The sequence below is a fragment of the Electrona antarctica genome (assembly GCF_951216825.1).
Source record: "Electrona antarctica genome assembly, chromosome: 2".
Classification (NCBI taxonomy): domain Eukaryota; kingdom Metazoa; phylum Chordata; class Actinopteri; order Myctophiformes; family Myctophidae; genus Electrona; species Electrona antarctica.
In genome coordinates, this window is record NC_136807.1 from 5,085,891 (window position 1) to 5,103,293 (window position 17,403).

The 17,403-nt window shown below is 39.9% G+C and overlaps 2 protein-coding genes across 3 annotated transcripts in view; both read left to right on the plus strand.

Moving 5' to 3' along the window:
• The window catches only part of rtel1 (regulator of telomere elongation helicase 1), a 36,391-nt gene extending 25,603 nt beyond the window's left edge, over nt 1–10,788 (plus strand). The window contains exons 28-33 of one of the 2 annotated variants that reach the window (XM_079521723.1): nt 3,625–3,723; nt 5,032–5,242; nt 8,848–8,985; nt 9,407–9,559; nt 9,763–9,951; nt 10,048–10,788. In XM_079521723.1, the coding sequence (XP_079377849.1) occupies nt 3,625–3,723; nt 5,032–5,242; nt 8,848–8,985; nt 9,407–9,559; nt 9,763–9,951; nt 10,048–10,124 (867 nt within the window). In that variant the 3' untranslated portion in view covers nt 10,125–10,788. The remainder of the gene's footprint in view (nt 1–3,624; nt 3,724–5,031; nt 5,243–8,847; nt 8,986–9,406; nt 9,560–9,762; nt 9,952–10,047) is intronic. The other variant, XM_079521724.1, reaches the window with a different exon arrangement.
• Nucleotides 10,778–14,946, plus strand: LOC306915705 (tumor necrosis factor receptor superfamily member 6B-like; the record flags this gene model as incomplete). Its single annotated transcript, XM_079493238.1, has 4 exons — nt 10,778–10,783; nt 12,456–12,849; nt 13,662–13,844; nt 14,047–14,946. 4 exons carry the CDS (start codon nt 10,778–10,780, stop codon nt 14,301–14,303), a joined length of 840 nt encoding a protein of 279 aa, XP_079349364.1. The 3' UTR covers nt 14,304–14,946.
• Between the last annotated feature and the right edge of the window lie 2,457 nt (nt 14,947–17,403).

Here is a 17,403-nt window from a genome sequence, read left to right on the forward strand (position 1 = left end):
AAACACAAAGCTGACATTCCAATTGCAACCTTTACTAAGTATTTCAACATCAATGACAATTTGTACTAGATGAGCAAACATTCGCTGTCCCAGTCTGTCCTGACCTTATCGATTAGGCAACGTTGGGAACTTGGAATAACATAGCAGTTTACGGTAATTGGCATGTAAACAGACAATGTAAGCTGTAACCTATACCCTCACAAGAGAGTGCGCAAGAGCTGAACCGCCGATATATCACCTTCATATTACCTCGAAGTGAGCATTCAAAATGGCAAACGTCAATGATATTGTCAATATACTGTATTATAATTTACCCCCTCGCCCTGCATGTGCAGCTAAAGCCAGCCAATCACAAACATCCGTTTGCGCTCCCAGTGTGTGGCTTGTTTCAAGTTCAGCTCATTCAAATCCTCTTTCCCTGTGCTGTGTGCTGTGTGCGCCGCATAGAAACAAGGTCAGTTCAACTCTACAGCACGAGACGAGCACAACCCTGTCAGTTTCACGGGACCTGCTCCATTGATACACATTGAGCATGAATTTTCTTCTAGGCAACTTCAGAGTTAGTGATTATTCAGGCTATAGAGAAGTAAGCGTTGCGCTGCTGCCAATCCTGTGCCTCACAAAATTAAGTTAAATTAATTTTATGTCGATCAATTATTCTATGAATTGTTTCACCCCATAACATCACAACTAGGGGTGCAACCGTTAAGAATACGGCAAAAGGCTGTCAATGATTTGACCTTTTGTCAGCCTCCAGGATGTCGATAGCCCCACCTGACACATGTGGTGTCACTGAATGGTTGGAATGAGTGTATGAAAGTGATGTGAATCTCCTAACAGTCACCATATCTCAACCCAAACGAACACCTGGGAGATTTTGGAATAGTGATCTGAACAATGACTTAAACCATTTTGGGGCGGGAACCCCTTTTGGTGTTTTAAGCATTATGTTGTACTTTAGCTGTTTGAAAAATAGCAGATCTACAAGCTCATAGCGCGGCACCGAGTGCCGCGCTACAAGCTTGTAGGTCTGCTATTTTTGAAAAATCGTGAAAATGTGGCCCAAATGTTTGAATATATTCTTTCAGAGCGAACATTTTTAACTCAAATCTTTGCTTCTGGAAGGTCCCTGGAACAACATATTTTCAGATGGGGGTCGGTGGCCAATTACATATATTTTTGGGGGTCCTTGACATGAAGATGTATGAGAACGACTGACAGAAACATAGGTCTTTTCAGAAAACTGTCAGGATTTAGAAGGCATTTGTAGAATCGTCCTCAGTGGCCCTCAATGGGTTAAACCAGCTGCTGAATGAATCTGAGTGAGATAACTAGATGTTCCCCTGAATGGCCCAACATCTTACTAAAACACTTTTAAGTTGTCACTCGTTTGTATATTTTATTTATTTATACGTTTATTTGGGAGGCACAGTGCAAGAATGCTAGTTTCCATCCGTAGTCCGTAGTATATGATGATTACTTGATGTCGATACATTCGGTGTGGGAACCCCAATGTTTGAACTGTCCACACTAGCAAAACAACTAATCATTAATACATGTCATTACAGTGAAAACTAATCATTAATACATGTCATTACAGTGAAAACTAATCATTAATACATGTCATTACAGTGAAAACTAATCATTAATACATGTCATTACAGTGAAAACTAATCATTAATACATGTCATTACAGTGAAAACTAATCATTAATACATGTCATTACAGTGAAAACTAATCATTAATACATGTCATTACAGTGAAAACTAATCATTAATACATGTCATTACAGTGAAAACTAATCATTAATACATGTCATTACAGTGAAAACTAATCATTAATACATGTCATTACAGTGAAAACTAATCATTAATACATGTCATTACAGTGAAAACTAATCATTAATACATGTCATTACAGTGAAAACTAATCATTAATACTTGTCATTACAGTGAAAACTAATCATTAATACATGTCATTACAGTGAAAACTAATCATTAATACATGTCATTACAGTGAAAACTAATCATTAATACATGTCATTACAGTGAAAACTAATCATTAATACATGTCATTACAGTGAAAACTAATCATTAATACATGTCATTACAGTGAAAACTAATCATTAATACATGTCATTACAGTGAAAACTAATCATTAATACATGTCATTACAGTGAAAACTAATCATTAATACATGTCATTACAGTGAAAACTAATCATTAATACATGTCATTACAGTGAAAACTAATCATTAATACATGTCATTACAGTGAAAACTAATCATTAATACATGTCATTACAGTGAAAACTAATCATTAATACATGTCATTACAGTGAAAACTAATCATTAATACATGTCATTACAGTGAAAACTAATCATTAATACTTGTCATTACAGTGAAAACTAATCATTAATACATGTCATTACAGTGAAAACTAATCATTAATACATGTCATTACAGTGAAAACGAATCATTAATACATGTCATTACAGTGAAAACTAATCATTAATACATGTCATTACAGTGAAAACTAATCATTAATACATGTCATTACAGTGAAAACTAATCATTAATACATGTCATTACAGTGAAAACTAATCATTAATACATGTCATTACAGTGAAAACTAATCATTAATACATGTCATTACAGTGAAAACTAATCATTAATACATGTCATTACAGTGAAAACTAATCATTAATACATGTCATTACAGTGAAAACTAATCATTAATACATGTCATTACAGTGAAAACTAATCATTAATACATGTCATTACAGTGAAAACTAATCATTAATACATGTCATTACAGTGAAAACTAATCATTAATACATGTCATTACAGTGAAAACTAATCATTAATACATGTCATTACAGTGCCACAACTGTTGGCTACTTTAACCTATTTTGACCTGAGATCAGATTCTAAAAATGTCTTCTACATCCTGACAGTTTTCTGAAAAAGCTATGTTTCTATGTCAGTCGTTCTTCGATTTTTCAAAAATAGCAGACCTACAAGCTCGTAGCGCGCCACTCGGTGGCGCGCTATGAGCTTGTAGATCTGCTATTTTTCAATAGCTAAAGCATAACATAATGCTAACACCAAAAGGGGTTCCCGCCTAAAATCAGGTGAAATGAAATGATTACTATATTTACCCATGGTATCTGGGCTAAGCTCAAGAACTTGTTTCCAGCCAGGCCCTGCTCATAGAACACATTTCATCGTAGTGGTTCAATGCCTTGTTCAAGGGCACTTCAGCGGTGGTAATTTGAACGTGTCGGACCGCTGATTCGAACTAGCGACCTTCCGGTATCAAGACCGCTCCGCGATCCGTACGGCCACCGCTGCCACATAAGGGAAGGGTAAGGGAAATGGCTGACACTTTTCAGGAAAAGTGGGCAATGAACCAAATTAATGACCTTGAAAAGTCAAGCTCATGCATGGTGACTGGGTTTTTGAGATGTGATTGGAACTTTTATTTGTTTCTTACATTAGTGTCTGCCTCTATGATGCCTTGTACTGTAGCCTGTAGGTCATGATTTTGGGGTGAAATGATTGGTTATTTCTTGATGCATTTAATATTTTTTGAATACTTTGTACAATTATGCTTCCTCCTTTAGGCAAGCCGTGTGTCCACGCTGTCTCTTCAGCATGAAAAGCGGATGATGGATGATGAAATACGAGGAGGAAAACGTAAAATAAAATTGGTCCAAGAAAAGGTATGTATAATAATAACAATAAGAATCCAATCAATTATATTTTTTCTTTCTTTATTTACCTCTATTTTTTTGGTATTATATACCTAGCTACAATAAACTACTACTTGAATCCATACTATTGCCAGTGAAGAAGTAATTGAAAATAGATTACTGTAAATGGACCGTCTTAATATTGCTCTATCCCAGGGGTTCATAAATGAATACTGAAACCAGATATAATCATTAAGGAAAGTTTATGCACTGTGTGTACTGTAATGTAAACTCATTCCCATTTTTCCAGCCATTCAGTTTTTTGTTTTTTTATATATATATAATTTGGGGACCCCCCCCCCCCAAAATAATTTGGCGACCCCATGGGGGGTCGTGACCCACGGGTTGAGAACCCCTGCTCTATCCCAGGGGTTCTCAACGTTTTTGGCCGGGGACCCCCGGAGATGCTTTGACAGTGTCTCGGGACCCCCGCCCCCTCCCGACCCCCAATATAAATTGACTTAATAATAGAGACAATACACCATAAATAAATACTGAAACCAGATAATCATTAGGGAAGGTGTATATGTGTACTATATGTAAACTCTTCATTTCCATTTGCCAGCCATTCAGTTGCAAAAAAAAACGTTTTTTTATTTTTTTTCGTTTTTTTAATAATTTGGGGACCCCCCAAAATAATTTGGTGACCCCCAGAGGGGTCACGACCCACGGGTTGAGAACCCCTGCTCTATCCGACCACTCAAATAACACATATCAATGTACTTCCTCTTCACCCATGGATACACAGTGCAACGGCGGGACGCTGTTACACATTATATACTAATGTGGTATGGTACCTCAGGTATATACTGTATGACTAACTGTAATAGATTTATAGGACACTGACAAAATGCCTCACTTCATTTTTAAACTCGTTCTACCGTATTCGTCACTGGCTATATTTATAGCTTGGCCACTTCTTGTTTCCCAGGTCTGTGATCATATAAAGGTTTCCTTTCCTTATTTGGTTGACCCCTTAATTCTGACTGTTGTTTGTGTAACTGACTACAATGTGAGCAACATTCAGCTAATTCCATTAATCTCACCACAAAAAGGCCCTAGTATGACTGAGCACAAAAACACCATAGTATTTGGTCAATTCTGTTGCACGCTTCCATACGTGTCTATGTAATCTTAAATAGATAAGAGTGATTTGACGAATCTGTAGTTTTAAAAGTGACTTTTTATTAGCCTTGCATCCCTGGACCTTGTGAGTTTTTGAATGGATATGTTAAGAGTCCTTCCTGACGTACATTGTATTATTGTTGTGTCTTGAAGAGAACTGGGTTCTCAGGCGTGTCAGACCATGGTAAAGCAGACCAAGCAAAGATGTTCATGGCAGAGATGAAGAAGTGCCTGAGCCAGGAGAATCATCAGCGAATCATGCAAGCTCTTCAGAATTACAAGAAAACAAACGATATCGATGAGCTGTTGGCGAAGACAGCCGCCCTCTTGACTGAAGATGTCCATACTCACAGCCTGTTCAGAGGTAAGTCATATGATAGTCATAGCTATGTGATGTGACTGAATGCATGTCTCTGTGTCATAAGTGATTCACTCAAGAGTGAATCACATGTGAGACTTGGGGGAAACCGTAGTTGACAGGTGTTTCAGTCAGTAGGGTTACACAGGGTGGCAGGCTTTTTGTGGACTCACTACTAGAAGAAAGGTTGTTTTTATAAACAGCATATCTCATATGGCTAGATTGACATTTCCTGAGCACCTTCATTCTGACCTGACCTGACTTGTCCTGTTTTTGTCTAGTGAAAAGTTATCGATGGCATTAGGGCATTCATATCTCAAAACCAAATAGGTGATAGGTGACACATTTTTTTTAACTTAATTACATTTAACCACCACCACCATTATCGCCAAAATGTCCACTTTTCGCAGATATCTCAAAATCTAATTGGTGGATTGGAATACATCCAGATTCAGGATGAACGGACCCTACGTAACTGATTTTATAACCATGTGGCCTTTTTTCTTTTCAACAATAACTTAATCCTTAGGCAAATATATACAATGTTATATCTGGGACTACAAATTATCTATTTTCGTTTTTCTTTGAGATTTTAACCCCTCTGAGTTTTTTTTTTTTCTTTTTTTTTTAAAAGCAGATGCACACCTCAAAAGGTTGGTGACAGGCGTGTAGGACAAAGTGCATCTAATCAAAAGAGAATCTCTGAATAGAATAGGACCTGCACACTACACTGCCAGGAAGAATGTTGCTCTTTACTTCAACGTTTCGGTCTTTGACCTTCATCCCATTCTTTGTTAAATATTCAGAGATCTCCTTTTGATTATAAGCCCCTCTATGAGAAAACACATTTCTCTTATTTCTGGATGTTATAAGAAATGTCTTGATTTTCTGAGCACCTTTTATGGAATTCATGAGGATTTGTTTATTTGAAAGGATCCCTATTAGCTGATGCCATGGCAGTCAGCTAGTCCTCCTGGGGTCCACACACAACATATTACAAAACACATTAAAAAAAAAGAAAAACTAAAACATGAATTGCTTTAATTCAGTTCATCAATATCAGTATATATATATATATAAAACACAATTAAATAAAATACATCAATTCTCAATTACGTATAAAACAGATTAAAACAAACACTAGTATAGCATAGTATATATTTAGCCTAAAGTTGTTCTTTCAACTGGTCATTCAAGTAAATAACTCTTTACCTTTTTCTTAAAGGCTGATTTATTATTTGTTAGACGGATGTCAAGTGCTAACTTGTTCCAAAGATCTATAGCTCTATAAATTACTGTTTTTTTTTGTTTGAACTAGGTACAGCGATATGCCCATTAACAGCATGCCTTGTATTGTGGGTGTGTATATATGTAGGATGTAGCCACCTCCCAACCTCCCAATGTATGAATGAATGAACCATTGTAAAGCGCTTTCAGTAAGCACGTAGGGCATAGAAAAGCGCTATAAAAATGCAATTCATTGTAGGATGTAGCTGGCTCGCTGCAAGTGACATTTAAAGGTCAGTGGGAACAATGAAAGGTATAAACCAGGAAGTGGTGCTGCTGTGATGATGATGAGAGAATCACATGGAGAAACACATGAATGTTACTGTCTAAGGGGGAGAGAATCACATGGATAAACACATGAATGTTACTGTCTAAGGGGGAGAGAATCACATGGATAAACACATGAATGTTGGTGTCTAAGGGGGAGAGAATCACAAGGATAAACACATGAATGTTAGTGTCTAAGGGGGTGATGAGAGAATCACATGGATAAACACATGAATGTTAGTGTCTAAGGGGGTGATGATGAGAGAATCACATGGAGAAACACATGAATGTTAGTGTCTAAGGGGGTGATGATGAGAGAATCACATGGAGAAACACATGAATGTTAGTGTCTAAGGGGGTGATGATGAGAGAATCACATGGATAAACACATGAATGTTAGTGTCTAAGGGGGTGATGATGAGAGAATCACATGGATAAACACATGAATGTTAGTGTCTAAGGGGGTGATGATGAGAGAATCACATGGATAAACACATGAATGTTAGTGTCTAAGGGGGTGATGATGAGAGAATCACATGGATAAACACATGAATGTTAGTGTCTAAGGGGGTGATGATGAGAGAATCACATGGATAAACACATGAATGTTAGTGTCTAAGGGGGTGATGATGAGAGAATCACATGGATAAACACATGAATGTTAGTGTCTAAGGGGGAGTGGAGTCATCAACACATGCATGAAATGTATTTGCTTAGTGAATAATTTGTGTCTAAATGTGTTACATCCGTAATTAATAATGATATTGTTACAGAACACGTGAAGAACAATATTAGACAGATGCCATGATTTGTGTTGTGTATGTGAAACTTAAAGGACGACGTCACCCATTTTCAACCTACCGTATCTTCATATAATTGCTCTTCTCTTAACCCATTTTGGGCGGGAACCCCTCTTGGTGTTAGCATTATGTTATGCTTTAGCTATTGAAAAATAGCAGATCTACAAGCTCATAGCGCGCCACCAAGTGGCGCGCTACGACCTTGTAGGTCTGCTATTTTTGAAAAATCGAAGAACGACTGACATAGAAACAGCTTTTTCAGAAAACTGTCAGGATTTAGAAGACATTTTTAGAATCTGATCTCAGGTCAAAATGGGTTAATGCTCATGATAACATGGTACACTTTTTCTATTGGGTCTGTGTCTCACAGGAGGACTGTGGACACTTCAGAAACCCGTCTACCAGACCACCACATCAACATTAGGCAGGATTTCAAAATTTGTATTTCGATTTTTATTAACGCAACAACAATGGCTTCCATTAGGGCATGCTAATTTCCAGGAATAGAAAGCTAAGTTACGCCGGGACCCCACCGGACGCGTAGCGTCTCCGTCGCGTGCGTCAAAAAACGAACCGGGGCAATTTTAATGCAGTCACGCAACGCAACGCGGGCAGTGGAGCCACCCTTCATTGATTAAAAAGGGAACATTCTCTGACGGAGACGCGACGCTGACCCGCCCGGTGGAGCCCCGCCCGGTGGAGCCCCGCCCGGTGGAGCCCCGGTGGAGCCCCGGTGTTAGGCTAAGTTTATATTGGCTTGGATTCCCCATCGATGATGTCACTGTTTTCTGAACTAGTGTCCACACAGCCCTCCTCTAAGACACAGACCATATTATAATGAACTAGTGTCCACACAGCCCTCCTCTAAGACACAGACCATATTATAATGAACTAGTGTCCACACAGCCCTCCTCTGAGACACAGACCATATTATAATGAACTAGTGTCCACACAGCCCTCCTCTGAGACACAGACCATATTATAATGAACTAGTGTCCACACAGCCCTCCTCTGAGACACAGACCATATTATAATGAACTAGTGTCCACACAGCCCTCCTCTGAGACACAGACCATATTATAATGAGCATTAGTGAGCTGAGGACCTATTATATGAAGTAATCTCGGTTGTGGTCTGATTTGTACTTTTCCGTATGACAGAGTATACTTTTAACCTGCCGTCCCTCTTTTGTGCATGTCATTCTGCTATGATGAAGTATATATTATAGGGCTTAAGTGTTTAAACGGTGTGTCACAGGTTTCTACCAGTTCATACGGCCGCATCACAAGAAGAGGTTTGATGAGAAGTGCCAGGAGTTGACTGGCTCTGGCTGTGGATACAAGCCTGATCATTCTCTGTCCAAGGAGGAGAAGGACTCCCTCCTGCAGCAGGGTGGTGAGCAACGCTTTATTATACCAATGGTTCCCACCTCACCTATGGACATGAAGTGTGGGTCCGAAAGAATAAGGTTGTGAATACAAGCGGACAAAATGAGTTTTCTTTGACGGGTGGCTGGCATCTCCCTTAGAGGTGAGAAGTTCAGTCACGCGAGAGACTCATAATGGTGGGTAATTACCGGTACTATAGTCTGGTTGCCACTGGCAACCACACTAATAATTTGATACAGTATATTTGATCTACTGTACATGCATGCTTGAACGTGCAGCGTGCAGGCAGGCTACGCATCATTTACTAACGGTGTAGTGCCACTCCCTGTGAGCATAGTCACTGCAAGGGGTGACGCATAATGTTTTTGTTTACTTTTTTCCTGAAAAGAACGTAGCAACAATTATGTAATAGGCTTGTTTTCTTGAAGCTCCTGGAGGTCAATCGGGTGACGCTGGGGTGTCTTCCAATGGCAGCGTGAACGGCGCGTGCGAACTGAATACGGCTCTGCAGCTCAACAATGGAGGGTGTCACCTAGGAATGCATGCCTCGGGGAAGCCTGTTGCAGCGCAAGCTCAGACAGGTTGGGGATTCTGTTTACATCTCATTATTTTCTTGTGGGGATACTCCTTGGCGCACCACCCAGTTGTTCAAGCATTAGTCACATAATTATTATACAACTCTACAGCACGCATGCAGTGAATTTCCAAAATGTCTGTCTGTCGATCGAGTTGATCGATCGTTCAGTGGAGTTCATTACAATTCTGTGTGAATGTATTTTCACAGTTCAACCAGTTGCAAAGAAAGAATCTCAACTCCTTGTGGCCGAATTGAAGAAAGTTCTGGGAGTGGAGAAGTGCAACCAGCTCGTAGGAGCCATAAAGAACTACAAAGATACAGAAAACTATGAAACCATGGTGTCCACAGTGGTCAGCCTGTTAACAGAGAGAAATGAAAACTTTGATCTTCTCATCAGTAAGTCCTTTATTTGTTCTTCCTTTGAATGAGCTGAGATATTTTTTCTGTAATGTCTTAAAAAAGTAATTACGTTTTTGTTTTGAACTCTTTCAGAATTTGGCCAGTTCATCCGTCCTCACCATAAGAAACAGTACAATGAGATGGTGGCTGCTCTGATTGGTGGACCTTGAAGTGCTCTGTCTTTGAACTGGTGTCTTTGAAAAGAGCAGGACTCTGACCACATGCAAGTGCAGTGACACAAATGTTCAAGAAGTGATATTTGACAGCAGTGATCCCAGCTTTGGCTCCATTCTGAAGTGACTCATCAAGCTTAGCTTGAGTTAAGACCCAAGCTGACGTACTATAGTGGGCTGTTGACATTGGGGTGCAAAAGTGCAGAGTGAAAAGCACCAATAGTAGACCACTACAAACATGGGCCTTTTTAGTTTATTGCTCCAATGCCTTGGAAGACGGTTCCACAAACAACCCCACTGATGGCAAGTTCACACTTTAGGATAAATCTGAACTCTGGGTGGATATTAAATGGATTTGTATTAGCCTACAGAATAACCATGTTCTTTGACGGTATATGTTTGTACACTGTATGAAGTAGTAGTGTGTGTTCAAATGCAGATTTAAAATCTTCACAAAAAAGCCTCACAAAAATGTTAATATTTTAACTAAGGTGTAATCAATAAATGTTTTGTTAATGAAATCCTTAAAGGAAATCCAACACACCTTCATCTTCATTTCTTAATATATTGTAGAGTGTGCTGCATGCTTGTGTGTACTGTGTACATAATATAGAAGAACATATAGCAACTCGCTTCATTGCTGAAAATGCATGCAGGTAAGAAATGATATGCACCTGTGTCATTTTAGATTTCAGCGTTGGCTATTCAAAAATAGCAGATATGCAAACTTTTACATCTGCTATTCGTGAAATCGTGAAAGTGTAAGAACTGATTTAGAAGGCATTTGTAGAATCTGCCTCAGGTCTTGATGGGTTAAAGCCATGTGGAACTTCATACTTGGTTAAAGCCGCATGTGGAACTTCATCATATTGATGAACTCAGTCTTCCTTCCCATGTAACCTATAGTAGGCTATAGTTCCAAACAACTAGTCCCTTATATAGGTAGTTGTTTGGAACTTGCTATGGGGAAGCATTACTTCCACATTCTCTGTTAATAATGAATGTATTGTCTGGAGCTGTGTTGAACTCCACATTTGGGCAAAGACGATGTGTGGAACTGGGGGACGTACATACATGGACAGACACTTTCTAGATGGCCGACCCCTTTGGAGATACAGTACACATACATATTCATTGTTTATCCAATCCAATCCACTTTATTTATATAGCCCATTTCACAACTCGGGGTTTACAAAGTGCTGTACAGAAAGTTAAAAGCTAAAAGTTTATAGATTGAAACCTTTTTTTTTGTTGTCTTCATTAAACCAACTTATTTTTTGTTGTACATTAGTAATTACTATGTGTAGGCTAATAAGGCTATACTGATTACCTTATTCACAAATTATGTACTGATTATTTTCTTATTCTAAAGTGGACCACATGGCGTAATGTGTTTTATTATACAAACTTGAGTATTGCTAAATACTCAAGTTTGTTTTATGTGCCCGCGTGTGTGTCTGTTTATGTAGTTGTTTATCATTTGTTGTATTCAAAATAAACTTTAAATCAAACTTTTAATGTAGGCTAGTGACTGATGAGGCTCAATATCATGCCTTTGTTATAAAATACCACAGGTTTTAAAAATAAAAAAATCTATCTATGCCTATTTTATCAATTAGGCTATCAAAAGGTGAGGTCGATTTGCAGAATGCAAATAATGTTAATCACGCTGTGTGTGAAATTGTGAATTGAAAGCGCCTGTCAACCCTCCCGTTATCCGGGATTCCCCCGTAGCTACTATTTTTATCTCGCTGTTCTTGGATCTATTTCCTGTAAATCCCTTCTTTCCAGACAGTGAACTGAACAGAATTGATTGGGCTATCTATCTATAAGGTCACTCACTGTAATTCATTCTTCACGTGCACAGACTGCCCACTGTTCCATGAGGTGTAACTGGCGTCAATGACCGTGACGTGACGTACGTGTCAACATCATTTGATAGTAAGTAGCTTAGTAACTAAGGGATTCCCTTTTAGTCATGGCTCTTTCACTATTGTCGCGGGAGGGGGGGGGGGGGGAGAACTGGCAATGACTCAGTCATTCTCCATCTAGCCCATCTATATAAACTCGAGGAGCGCTTAGTGTGCAGCAGCAGGAAAATAGCACTTCGAATAGAAAATGCATCTAATAATATTGCATGAGGTGAGTAGGATATGTATTTATAAAATGTATATTTAATTTTATAGCCTATTTATTTTGTATATTATTATTTCTTTATTATTATTCGGATAAGGCTACTATAGCTGGTATAGTCTGTAGGCTATAGCTATCTGCCAGCTATTGAACGGTATAGTTTAACTGTTGTATTCCTTTACCTTTTCTCTCTAGTTACTCTGCGTGTGGGTAGTGCTCTTACCTGTCGCGCTGTGCAGCACCATCGTGAGAAGCGCAACAACTCCCACCTACACACGCAAGGACGAGGTGACCGGAGAGACCCTCGTGTGCGACATGTGTCCCCCGGGACAATATCTACTCGCGCACTGCTCCAGGACCAGCAAGACCCAGTGCGGCCCCTGTCCGCAGAACCACTTCACCGAGATCTGGAACTACATCGACCGCTGCCAGTACTGCAGTCGCTTCTGCGCCGCGTACGAGCAGGAGAGCGCGCCGTGCACCCGGACGCACAACAGGGACTGTCAGTGCAGAGCCGGATACTACAGCAGACACGACACCTGCTTCAGACACCGCAAGTGTCCGGCTGGGGAAGGCGTCACACATCTTGGTAAGTGTATAGTGTAGGCTAGTGTAGTGCAGTGTATAGGGTTAACCTTGCGTCACCACAGGCTTACAAAGCAAAGCAAAGTCACTATATTTACCCAGGGTATCTGGGCTAAGCTCAAGAACTTGTTTCCAGTGTAGGGTAGCCTAGAGTCTACAAATCGAACCGTTTGTGCTGTCTTTCCCTTGGTTACACATTATAAGTCACATGGAATTGATTCGTTTTTGAGTATTTAAAATTGAGTACCACAGACGAAAAACAGTCTAAGTCCAAATTTCAGACTGACCCCTCCACGAAAAGGCCTCGTTGTCCTGAACCCTTATCTATCATTTATATATTATGGATCAATAGTGTGGACTTAGACTGTTATTCGTCTGTGGTACTAAAGACTATTGCCTATAAATTGTAAGCTGGTGATATCAAATCACATGCATTGACCCTTTTCATTTCAAGGACCTCCATAATTTAATATGCTTAGCCCATGGCCCACATTTGACATGTTTCTGAGACCCGATCTGAGTACATTTTTATTGTTTATATGATTTGGTCCAATAGTCTTGGTCCAGAATTCTTTAACCAATACGTTATTGTATATATATATATTTTTTTTGGACATTCATTAATTTGTCTTTCAATTTGGTCACGTGTTTGATTGATTTAATGTTTTCTATAGTGTCTTCTACTCTATGTTCTGCAACAACACAATCTATGCCAGCTCAAGGAAACATTTCATATTTTCTTGTTTTCTTTAGTTTCATAGGGTATATCATATGTATAATTATACACATAACAATCGTATTGATTTTATACCACAGGTGCAACACACCATGACGTAATGTGTGCCCCATGCCAAGAGGGTTTCTTCTCCTCCGAGTCCTCTTCCGCTAAACCCTGTCAGAAGATGAGAGAGTGCCAAGCAAACACCACCACTATACCTGGCAACGCCCTGCAGGATGTCTTCTGCTCTCACTGCAAGAATGGAACCAAAACAGTGCCAGGTCAGAATGGAACCCAGTACCCACCCTTATTAGGTTTTATAGGATCACATTCAAGCTGCTGAGCAAACATCAAATTTGCACAGATCTGGAGAATTTGAAATCTTACCATTACATGATTTAATGTTATTCTCTAGTATTGTTATTCTATACGGTACCACATTACCACGTAATTTAACACATGTTTCCACATCTTTTCCTGTAGAACGAGACCTGTGTGACAGGGAGTTAATGAAGTTCGTGGCCACGCAGATCTTACCACAAAGGAAGGAGAAAAGACTACGCACGATGCTGAAGAGAAAGACGAGACTTCACGAACAAAACCCTTCCACTCTGGACCTCTTGAGCCGCTTAAAAGAGTTGTTACCCACAGATGTGTCTTTTTCGGAGGAAGTCCTCACCATCCTGGGGGATGTCATCCTTCCGGGTTTAGAACGGAAAGTGAGACAGCGGTTTGTGTGACATCAAACTCACTCAATGGTAAAAAAAATAGAAATGCACTCTCTCGAGATGCCAACTTGCGCCTTGCACACAAGTAGGCCACGCATGGCCTACTTGTGCACAAGCAGAGCGCGCAAGTACTGCTACTAACTAATGTCCAGACCATTACAACTGCTGTTCTAAATCCTTCAGAAGCATTATTGACCTTTTACCAACCTTGAAACGTACCTTAGTTACGTCACCAATGCGTCAGCCAATAAGGGACCACCATTCTTTCCCCGACATACATATGTACTATACATACATACATACATACATACATACATACATACATACATACATACATACATACATACATACATGCAGTCAATCACCAAACGTACCTTAGTTACATCATCAAGAATGGTGGTCCCTTATTGGCCAGTGGACAACACTGACATACCCAGCCGATCGCAGTACTTGCACAAAAAACTATATATGTTCAAGCCTGGAGGGAAGAAAAATAAATGAATCACTCCATTCTCCTCTCCTGGAGTGGATGAGAAGAAAGTATAACAGTACAAACCAAATGGATTCACTATTACTATTTATATATTTAGGAAAGAGAAATAAAACCTTTGCCATGAAATAGCTAGCAGGGGTGAAACGCAACGTCAGGGAGGAAGTCAGCGATGATAAAGCCTGGGTATCGAGGCTAGCGATGATGTGTCTTGCAGTGCTTTCAGTTTCAATTTGAAAGCATCATTTGACCAGTGGCTGCTGTGATTTTAGTTTATTTTTATTTATTTTATTTGTTCTTAGTTTTATACTACTACCTTTTTATGTATCAAATGTATGCTTTGTCCTTGATTTTCAAGTTGGCAGAGAGTTGTTAATATCACCGAGCTAGGTAAAACAGCCTTCGGTTTTAGTTGGCAGAGAGTTGTTAATATCACCGAGCTAGGTAAAACAGCCTTCGGTTTTAGCGCTCCCTTTACCTGGAATCAATTCCAATGCACTTTAAAAATGGACCTCACTGGGGCAATTTAAAAACGTGCTGCTAATCTTGTTGTTCTAAATTGTCACTGTTTTAATTAAGATGTCCTTATTATTGTTTTCATACTCTTGTATTGTTTTGTTTTTTTACAATAACTTGTTTTATCCTGCTGTTCTTATTATCAATATGATTACACTGTTGCCTTTTCTAATGTATTTCAATGTATTTCATAGAAAATAAATAAAGGTTGAATGAATGAACACAGCATATCAAATTGGTAATTTCTTCATATTGCCTATAACTTATTTTTTTCTCCATTATATTTTATAATATTTAGGAGATTACCAGCCCATATGGAGAAGATAAACTGTCAACTTTCTGTTTATTCACTTGCATCTTTCCTACAAGCACCATCTATGGCTTATCTCCAGGATTGTCATGATAAAGTATCCATAGTAAACATCATAGGGTGAATCATACTGTACATGTCTTTGCATTTAATGAGTCTTATCACAGTTTAATGACTGACAGGTTGATTAACAGACCAAAAAGGTTAGAGCATTAAAACTGTCTCCATAACAGTATGCATATGACATAAGATAAGACAAATGTTATCCCTCTGATATACAATAACACTTTTATATCCATTCACTGTTGCCTAGGGCTTCTTGCATCCCATGAACTCCAACGTGCTGCAACATGACATGTCGGGGCACAACAAACGTGTAGTCTAGAGATAAACAACAGTTCCCCATAGATATTTAACAAGCTGGCTCAGATGTCATGATAAACACATGTTCTGAGTACTTCCCCTTCCAGTCAACGTACAGCTAAATAAAGTCAGGTGCTGCTTTTGCTTAAGGGGAGGAAGTGTGACTATGGGGGTTGTTGATGAATTTGCGGGGCTTAAAATGGAGTGTATGTGGCTGTGGGGGCTTGGGAGGTAAAGTGGAGAATCTGGAATGCACAAGGAGATCTCCCAGGTTCCTGTTCCTTCTGAGTGCAGAAATGACCTGATGTGTTTGTAATGGGGGGTAGGATTGTTGTGTAGTGGCAAAGTTCTGTTTGAATTTATGGTGTAGTGGTTGTATGTGAAAATGTAGTTATTAATGGGACTAGTGTTGTAGTGGTAGAGGAGCCGGTGGACTGTATAGCGTGAGAAGAAGAGCTGGAGGAGGGAGGACATAGAGGAGAGGGTAATGTGTGGGCCCCGTCCAGGTCTGTCCCTGTCCCCTAGAGAAGGGAGGACATAGAGGAGAGGGTAATGTGTGGGCCCCGTCCAGGTCTGTCCCTGTCCCCTAGAGGAGGGAGGACATAGAGGAGAGGGCCCCGTCCAGGTCTGTCCCTGTCCCCTAGAGGAGGGAGGACATAGAGGAGAGGGCCCCGTCCAGGTCTGTCCCTGTCCCCGCGCCAGAGAGAGGCCTCTGCTCCGGCTGCATGCTCTGATGTTGCTGGGGAGGAAAGCTAGGGCTGAGGTTAGGGTTAGAATTAGGGGTGGGAGGGTTAGGGGTGGGCGGCAGAGTGTCCGAGAGTATGTTAGTGGAAAGTGACCAGGTGGGGGAGAGAGAGGCCAGGGCATTGTTCTTGATTGTCCGCAAGAACCTCTTGCTACAGTATAGCCTCTCCTACAGAGGACTGTGAAAAGTGTGTGTGTGGCCTGATTAAAATGTTCCCTATTTGATGAAATCCTGAAAAACCGAATGATTTGTGATTTGATGATTCCTGCAAAAGTGTGCTTTGGGTGGTAACTGTGTTTATGGAGTAGTGCGTGTGTGTCTGTGTCCTTAAAATATATTTGTGTCAGTAGTCGTTTATGTGTATGATCTATGGTATGAAAAAATACGGTGGTGTCCAGGAAGTTGACCTCTGTTGGATGAATGATGTGTTTGATGGTTATGGAAGCATGGTGTGTGTTCAAAATCTGTAAAAATGCATCAAACTGTTGTAAGGTGTGTGGCCAGAGCCCTATGATGTCATCTAAAAATCTGAAATACATGATGGGTTGTAGTGGACACTTTGCCAAGGCCTCTCTCTCAACGTACAGCTAAATAAAAAGTAAAAGTCAGGTGCTGCTTTTGCTTAAGGGGAGGAAGTGTGACTATGGGGGTTGTTGATGAATTTGCGGGGCTTAAAATGGAGTGTATG